This window comes from Semicossyphus pulcher, unplaced genomic scaffold, assembly GCF_022749685.1.
Source record: "Semicossyphus pulcher isolate SPU_LCO1_2020_fin unplaced genomic scaffold, fSemPul1.0.p SCAF_14, whole genome shotgun sequence".
In the NCBI taxonomy this organism is placed as follows: Eukaryota; Metazoa; Chordata; class Actinopteri; order Labriformes; family Labridae; genus Semicossyphus; species Semicossyphus pulcher.
In genome coordinates this window covers 772,071-780,469 of record NW_027211648.1, presented here as the reverse complement: position 1 = coordinate 780,469, position 8,399 = coordinate 772,071, and the positions used below count along the sequence as shown (strand labels likewise).

Sequence of the window (8,399 nt, the reverse complement as noted above, 5' to 3'; positions counted from 1 at the left end):
TTATGTGAACGCACCAGCTGAGGGCTCTTCTGAGCATGCGTCGAAAGTGCTTACGACTCTGGTTAGCTGTAAAATGAATCCTCCTGTTTGTTTCTTAGTTATTTAGCTTTAATATAGCTTTATTCTGAGTTTCATAACAGCTACCAGGCCTTTTCTTTCCATACAATTAAACAAACAAATATTTTAAAACAAGCTAACATCCGCTTGCTTGTTGTTTTAGTTAGCCTGTGTGATGGGGCTCGTTTAGCTTCAGTTCAGCTACAAGCTAACAAGCGGCCGGTAAGTCAAATAATGTTTCTGATATATTAATCGATAAGTGACTTTGTTAAACGGGCAAATAAAGGCTTCTGGTATATTTTAACTCTGTTGTTAACGGTCATTAACGTTAATGTAGAAGTATGACCGTGCGCTGCCTTCAAGTGCTCCTCGGACACTATACAGTCTCTCAAGTCTTTGGAATACGCCATAGATAAAAAGTAGAAATACACTGTGTAAATAAGTGAGAGTAAAGAAATACAGCAGTGCATCTCAGAGGGAACTAATACACCTTTACTGCACTATATGTATCTGATATCTTTAGTTAATTTATACATTCATAATATTGATACAAAATATTATCAATAATATGATCTAATAAGTTATTTTAATCATGACTAAGGTTAAAATGCAGCACAGGAATTACCACTTTTTAATGACCAAAGATTGAAAGTTTGAGGGCTGTTACTCTGTGAATGTTACATATTTATTGTTTAAAGTTTCACTGAAAGGATTCATTAATAATGAGTATATGTGATTGTCTGTGCACAGCTGCTGACCTCAGGATGATAAAGTTCATTCTGATGGTGAACCGTCAGGGTCAGACCAGACTGTCCCGTTATTACCAGCCTGTGGAGCTGAACAGGAGGGCTCTGCTGGAGGCCGACGTGGTCCGCTGCTGCCTGAGCCGCAAGAAGGACCAGGTGTCTGTCTGTCTACTTGTCTATCTACCGGTCTCTCTGCCTGTGAGGTGACGTGTTGTTAGCTATAATAATAAAGTATAAAGCAGTGTTCTTGTGTTTGTTTCAGTGTTCGTTTGTGGAGTACAAAGACTTTAAGCTGGTGTATCGTCAGTACGCTGCTCTCTACATTGTTGTCGGAGTCACAGACAGCGAGGTGAGAAACACACCAGCACTCATTAAAACCTCAGACAAACAACATGTTAACCTTTAAAGAAGTATTTGAACAGTTGTTGTAATCATACATTTTACACCAACGCTGAAAGGAGCCCCCAACAATAACTTTATGACCTCCCGTTTTATTTCAAAAGTTTTGAATAAGAAGCTGATTAGCAGGAAATGACTGAACTCTTTTGTAATGACTCTGAAGCCTTTGTGCCCAATCAGCCTTTGAATCGAATTAAAGTAAAATTTTACATCTTCAGCAGGAACCAATAATATTTTCTAGATGTCCGTGTTCACCTGTGTCCACAGAACGAGCTGTCCGTCTACGAGCTGGTTCATAACTTTGTGGAGGTTTTGGATAAATACTTCAGCCGGGTGGTGAGTTTAAACTCACTTCACATTAAATGACAGAAGCCATCTCAGCTTCAGTTTCAGAGACGAGTTTCTAACTGTGAGTGTGTTTGTCTCCTTGCAGAGTGAGCTGGACGTATCCTTTCATCTGTCCGTCAGCATGAATCTGTACTTCCTGTCTGATCTGTCACAGCTCTGTATGTAGTTTTGTTTCTTTGACTCCACCTCCTCCTCAGATCATGTTCAACCTGGACCGAGTCCACGTCATCCTGGATGAGATGATCCAGAACGGACACATCGTGGAGACCAACAAGAGCCGCATCCTCGCGCCGCTCACAGCCCTCGACAAGATGGCTGACGGCTGAGGCACAAAGAACTGACAGGAAGTGATGTCACAGACTAGCAGGCGGAAGGAGGGAATCGAACCTGAGACCTTTTGATGATTCAGTTTAAAATCAGATTCATTCTGACTGTGCCAAAAACTCAACATGGACTCTGATTAGCATGTTAGCTTATCAGCACCAGCCTGTGTTAGTGTGTGAGACTCAGCAGGTGGATTCATGTGAAAGCGTCAGCTCACTCACGTTACACAAACACAACCTGTCATATACTCACAAGTGTTGTCCCTGATCTCTACATTTATATTTATATTTTATGATCGCTGTGCAAAAGAAGTGTTTTGTATGATCAGGTTGAAGTCTTAAGACTTAAGTTATTAAAGTGTAAACAATTTCAAATAAGTCTTAATTTATATGTAAATATTAAAATCACAAACATTTTGAGCCTCTCATTTCTTTGTTTGTACTTCCTTGATTCCTTTCCTTGCTTCCTCTCCTTGGGTTTAAGTCCTTCCTACCTGATGGTAGTTGAGGTAACGGTGAGACGTCTGCTGCAGAGCCGTCGGTTGGAACTGATTTCTGGTGGACAGAAGCTGTTTGATCAGAGTTACAACAACATACACGTTTCAATCAGCTTCTCAACAGTAAAATCGAAGCACTTTAAAGTTCCTAAACTAAAAATATAAAGTGTTTAAAGCTGATATCACATTTAATATGCCAGCGTCAGGTGAGTCACCGGGAGACAAATATGACGAATGGATTCGCCTTGGATTTAGACGAGTGACGGTGCAGAGGAAAACACCACATTGGGATAAAAACAAAGAATTTGTCGAGGAGAATTTTTTATGAAAGTTGTTTCCTTACCTGGAAATCGTCAAAGTAAAATGTTTCCACCTTTCAGCCTCCATGCTCAGCTGGCCACGAGCTCCCGTCTGCCCCCTGCCGGCTGCACCGAAACCCTCCACAGACCACAGGACTCGTCTTTACTTCATACTTTGCAAACATTTTAATGATTATTTTTTTGGAGCATACACATTTGAAAATATCTGTTTACCTCAAACTGCAACTTGAGTTAAATAAATGTTTATAATATACAAAGAAAATACAAGGAGAGCAGAGCTTTTACATTTGTTTTCTTCTCTTCAGATGTGCCTCGCACACAGCCAGTGTTTGTCTCTACAGCTTCATTGTAAAAGAACACCAAATGCACTCCGACCTTTGACCTCTACAGCCGGTCAGAAACAACCCAAAAACTGTCGCACGCACACACACGGAAACAAAAAGCAGTAAAACAAAATAAAAACAAAAAGAGGAGGAGGAGGAGGAGGAGCATGATGATTGGAGGAGGAACTGAAAACAGAAGCTACGAGTCAAACCAGGAACTAAACCGAGGAGAGACAGGAGGAGGAGGAGGAGGAACACACACGCGCACACACACACACAGCAGCTCAGGTGAGGATGAAGGAGACGAGGTAAGAGGCAGCGGTTAACGATGTGATTTTATTCTGCAACATAAATCCTCCTCTTCGTCCTCCAGCAGGTGCTCAGTCGCTCAGTCAGTCGACTGGTTTGGATTGGCTGGTTGACCTGTCAATCACGCGGCGGCGGGTGGCGACACGGACTCTTGGAGCATGCTCAGTGTGGCGGGCGGTGGCGGCGGAGGAGGAGGAGGCGGTCAGTTTAGGTGGAAGCCTTTCTCCATGGTGGCGGCTAACAGACGCTCCCTCATGATGTCCTCAGAGGAATATTCTGGAAGCTTCAGGTAGTGGACGCACGTGTTGACTGACGGGTAGCTCGAGTCTGTGGCATCCACCTGAGAGTGGGGAAGGCAGCCAATCAGAGTCAAGCATCAGAACCTCATGTATAACACTGACAGACATTTGCAGGAAGCTTGAGATCACGACTTTACCTTCCTGACGATGGTGAGGCGGGGGTGCAGGTTGGCGAGGCCTCCGGGGGGCAGCGTGGAGCAGCCGGTGGTGAACTGCAGGAAAGCTTTCCTCTCGTCTGACGACATCCCGCAAAGAACTCTGACGAACCGCAGGAAGCCGGGACTGAGGGGAGGGAGGAGTCCACGTGAGACCGGATCACACTCTAACTCTGATCCATCAGCACACACCTGTCTGTGGGACTCACCTGTCTCTGGTGTAACCCAGCTTTGGCTCTGTGTAGTTGATGATGTCATCAGCAGTCCAGGAAGGTGATTGGTTACCACAGAGGATCATCTGAACCTCCTTATGGCTGAAAGAGCTCAACTTCTCCATCGGGAACACTCGATTAAAACCCTCTGAGGAGGAGAGGAGAGGAGGGAGCAAAGGAGGACGGAAGGGAACGAGAGGGGAGGAGAGGAGGGAACAAAGGAGGACGGAAGGGAACGAGAGGGGAGGAGAGGAGGGAACAAAGGAGGACGGAAGGGAACGAGAGGGGAGGAGAGGAGGGAACAAAGGAGGACGGAAGGGAACGAGAGGGGAGGAGAGGAGGGAACAAAGGAGGACGGAAGGGAACGAGAGGGGAGGAGAGGAGGGAACAAAGGAGGACGGAAGGGAACGAGAGGGGAGGAGAGGAGGGAACAAAAGAGGACGGAAGGGAACGAGAGGAGAGGAGAGGAGGGAGCAAAGGAGGACGGAAGGGAACGAGAGGAGAGGAGAGGAGGGAACAAAAGAGGACGGAAGGGAACGAGAGGAGAGGAGAGGAGGGAGCAAAGGAGGACGGAAGGGAACGAGAGGAGAGGAGAGGAGGGAGCAAAGGAGGACGGAAGGGAACGAGAGGAGAGGAGAGGAGGGAACAAAGGAGGACGGAAGGGAACGAGAGGAGAGGAGAGGAGGGAACAAAGGAGGACGGAAGGGAACGAGAGGAGAGGAGAGGAGGGAACAAAGGAGGACGGAAGGGAACGAGAGGAGAGGAGAGGAGGGAACAAAGGAGGACGGAAGGGAACGAGAGGAGAGGAGAGGAGGGAGCAAAGGAGGACGGAAGGGAACGAGAGGGGAGGAGAGGAGGGAACAAAGGAGGACGGAAGGGAACGAGAGGAGAGGAGAGGAGGGAACAAAAGAGGACGGAAGGGAACGAGAGGAGAGGAGAGGAGGGAGCAAAGGAGGACGGAAGGGAACGAGAGGAGAGGAGAGGAGGGAACAAAGGAGGACGGAAGGGAACGAGAGGAGAGGAGAGGAGGGAACAAAGGAGGACGGAAGGGAACGAGAGGAGAGGAGAGGAGGGAGCAAAGGAGGACGGAAGGGAACGAGAGGAGAGGAGAGGAGGGAGCAAAGGAGGACGGAAGGGAACGAGAGGAGAGGAGAGGAGGGAGCAAAGGAGGACGGAAGGGAACGAGAGGAGAGGAGAGAAGGGAACAAAGGAGGACGGAAGGGAACGAGAGGAGAGGAGAGGAGGGAGCAAAGGAGGACGGAAGGGAACGAGAGGAGGGAGCAAAGGAGGATGGAAGGGAACGAGAGGAGAGGAGAGGAGGGAGCAAAGGAGGACGGAAGGGAACGAGAGGAGAGGAGAGAAGGGAACAAAGGAGGACAGGAGGGATCGAGAGGAGGGAGCAAAGGAGGAAGGGAGAGAAAGAGAGGAGAGGAGAGGAGGGAACAAAGGAGGACGGGAGGGAACGAGAGGAGGGAGCAAAGGAGGAAGGGAGAGAAAGAGAGGAGAGGAGAGGAGGGAACAAAGGAGGACGGGAGGGATCGAGAGGAGGGAGCAAAGGAGGAAGGGAGAGAAAGAGAGGAGAGGAGAGGAGGGAACAAAGGAGGACAGGAGGGATCGAGAGGAGGGAGCAAAGGAGGAAGGGAGAGAAAGAGAGGAGAGGAGAGGAGGGAACAAAGGAGGACGGGAGGGAATGAGAGGAGGGAGCAAAGGAGGAAGGGAGAGAAAGAGAGGAGAGGAGAGGAGGGAACAAAGGAGGACGGGAGGGAACGAGAGGAGAGGAGAGAGCAAAGGAGGACAGGAGGGATCGAGAGGAGGGAGCAAAGGAGGACAGGAGGGATCAAGAGGAGGGAGCAAAGGAGGACAGGAGGGATCGAGAGGAGGGAGCAAAGGAGGACGGGAGGGAATGAGAGGAGAGGAGAGGAGGGAACAAAGGAGAACGGGAGGGATCGAGAGGAGGGAGCAAAGGAGGAAGGGAGAGAAAGAGAGGAGAGGAGAGGAGGGAACAAAGGAGGAAGGGAGAGAAAGAGAGGAGAGGAGAGGAGGGAACAAAGGAGGATGGGAGAGAAAGAGAGGAGAGGAGGGACAAAGAGAGGAGAAGAAACAAGAGAAGCAGACGATGATAATGATATCTTGGGTTTGTGGAAATCACACTGAATGAAGTCAACACGTCAACACCCGACTCAGTTGTTGCTCTAAGGAGGGACATTTCACCTCCTGCAGTTTTCCCCCTTTAGCTCTCTGGCGCCCCCCTGTGGAGGCTTTTGTCATTGTATATTCAGAGATTGTGTGTGTGTGTGTGTGCGTGCGTGCGTGCGTGCGTGCGTGCGTTTACCTCTGAAGGCCTCCATCTGTTTCTGGATGCCGGTGTGCATACACAAGTCAAACATCAGCTCCACGTACTCCTCTGCGTTCTCCATGGTCACCATCTGCACACACACAGAAAGGCAGCTTTATTCACGTCCACATCAATTATGATAAAAAAAACTTTTGTGTTCAGTTTGTTGGATTTGTTTCAGCGATCAGAATCTGCTTTTTACCTCGTCGTCTCCGTTGGGTTTCAGATCCACAGCTGAGAAGCCGTGAACCTTCGAGGACGGACAGAACTGGAAGTTCAACCTGGAGACAGAACACACAACAAACAAGGAAGGAACAAGAGGTTAAAACTTCATGGAACGATCACACAGGAGTCTCAGGGCTTCAGAGGTCTGACAGCGCGAGGAGGAGTTCCTTCTTTATCAAACACTCGCTGTGTGTCGTACCCGAGGTCCTCGACGCTGAGGGGGGGTCCGGAGCCCAGCGGGTTCCTCAGCATCAGGTCCTGCAGTCTGGTGTTCTTCTCATCTTCACTTAAACTCTTACTGGACAGAATCTGCCTTCTCTTCACCGCCAGCTCCTTCACCTCCTTCAGGAAACTCGCCCTGCAGGAGGAGGAGGAGAGAAAGGGAGGAGGAAGAGGAGGAGATAGGGAGGAGGAGGAGAGAAAGGGAGGAGGAAGAGGAGGAGATAGGGAGGAGTAAGAGGAGGAGATAGGGAGGAGGAGAGAAAGGGAGGAGGAAGAGGAGGAGATAGGGAGGAGGAGGAGAGAAAGGGAGGAGGAAGAGGAGGAGATAGGGAGGAGGAGGAGAGAAAGGGAGGAGGAAGAGGAGGAGATAGGGAGGAGGAGAGAAAGGGAGGAGGAAGAGGAGGAGATAGGGAGGAGGAGGAGAGAAAGGGAGGAGGAAGAGGAGGAGATAGGGAGGAGGAGGAGAGAAAGGGAGGAGGAAGAGGAGGAGGAGGAGGAGGAGAGAAAATGGCTTTCATCAGTTGTCATGCCGACACATCTGTGAGCAGAGCTCAGTGACTTCATACTGACACCTGTAAAGAGAATAAACACTGAGGTCAATCTGCCTCTCGGTCTCACCTGTGCGGGTTAACGAGCTGGAAATCGTCCCAGGTGAGGATGCCGTGGTACCAGGCGGGGGGTTTTGGTTTGGGGGGGTCCATGATGAACTCGGACTTGGAGTCCTCGTCGAAGCTGCCCACAGAGTACGTCTCCTGGCTCTCCTCTGTGGACGCCTCCGACTGCACCTCGGACAGCAGCAGGAAGGGCGTCAGGTGGGGGCGCTCGGGGTCGTGGGGGGAGCTGCGGGACTGGTACAGCAGCTTGCTCATGTTGGACTTGATGTCCCCCATGCACAGCAGCTTGAAGAAGGGCTGGGACACGGGCAGGTCCACCAGACGGTTGTCCTGGATACATTTGGCCAGGAAGACGCCCAGGAAGTGGAAGAGCTTAGTGATCCTCTCCAGCTCCTCGCTGTCCTGAGGGAACGGAGCCGGGAACAGGCCGCAGGAACGCTGCACGTAGAACCCAGGAGGCTTCAGACCGCCGCCCAGATCCACCTGAGACACACAGACACAGAACCAGAGGCTAGTGAGGAGGTTTCACAAGATCTGACTGACACGAGGCCGGAAGAAAGATGGGGATGATTAAAATCTAAATGATTCATGGAACCAACAGAGTGTGAACGTCTCCAGTAGATGTGTTCATCCTGCAGCAGTGAAACAGGCTGTAATGGCTGCAACATAATCCTTGATGGGTCAAAGGTCGTCCACTAAAAGTTCTTGTTGTTTCCACTGACAGGCTCAGATTGTTATTCTAAGTGTGTGACAACATGACAGAAAGGATCCCTACAGAGATAGACCTTTTTCTGTCTCACCTGTCGGGACTCGTCGTCGGGGAAGTCGTCGTCACAGAGCCAGATGCCGAGTGATGTTCTCTGAAACTCTGCAGCCACCAGAGCGTAAAACTCCAGAGTCGGGCCGAGACCTGTTCCCTCCTCGCCCTGAAACTCCACCTGAACACACACACACACACACACAAACACACAAACACACACACACACACAAACACACACACACACACACACACACA

At 49.8% G+C, this 8,399-nt stretch overlaps 2 protein-coding genes across 3 annotated transcripts in view; one reads left to right on the top strand and one right to left on the bottom strand.

Annotated features, from left to right (window-relative positions):
• Window positions 1–45: 45 nt before the first annotated feature.
• Window positions 46–2,288, top strand: ap4s1 (adaptor related protein complex 4 subunit sigma 1). 2 transcript variants are annotated; one of them, XM_069662052.1, is made up of 6 exons: window positions 46–279; window positions 808–959; window positions 1,066–1,152; window positions 1,470–1,538; window positions 1,636–1,647; window positions 1,748–2,288. In XM_069662052.1, the coding sequence occupies exons 2-6, from the start codon at window positions 822–824 to the stop codon at window positions 1,874–1,876; spliced, it is 435 nt and encodes a 144-aa protein (XP_069518153.1). In that variant the 5' UTR covers window positions 46–279; window positions 808–821; the 3' UTR covers window positions 1,877–2,288. The 2 variants fall into 2 exon arrangements, with proteins under 2 accessions (XP_069518153.1, XP_069518152.1); XM_069662051.1 differs by having other exon boundaries at window positions 808–965.
• Window positions 2,289–2,840: 552 nt separating this feature from the next.
• hectd1 (HECT domain containing 1) overlaps window positions 2,841–8,399 on the bottom strand; it is a 29,567-nt gene continuing 24,008 nt past the window's right edge. Inside the window, exons 37-44 of the mRNA XM_069661191.1 lie at window positions 8,185–8,322; window positions 7,389–7,867; window positions 6,748–6,906; window positions 6,526–6,604; window positions 6,321–6,414; window positions 3,986–4,136; window positions 3,759–3,903; window positions 2,841–3,662 (exon numbers count right to left, since the gene is read on the bottom strand). Coding sequence (XP_069517292.1) covers window positions 3,525–3,662; window positions 3,759–3,903; window positions 3,986–4,136; window positions 6,321–6,414; window positions 6,526–6,604; window positions 6,748–6,906; window positions 7,389–7,867; window positions 8,185–8,322 — 1,383 coding nt within the window. The 3' untranslated portion in view covers window positions 2,841–3,524. The remainder of the gene's footprint in view (window positions 3,663–3,758; window positions 3,904–3,985; window positions 4,137–6,320; window positions 6,415–6,525; window positions 6,605–6,747; window positions 6,907–7,388; window positions 7,868–8,184; window positions 8,323–8,399) is intronic.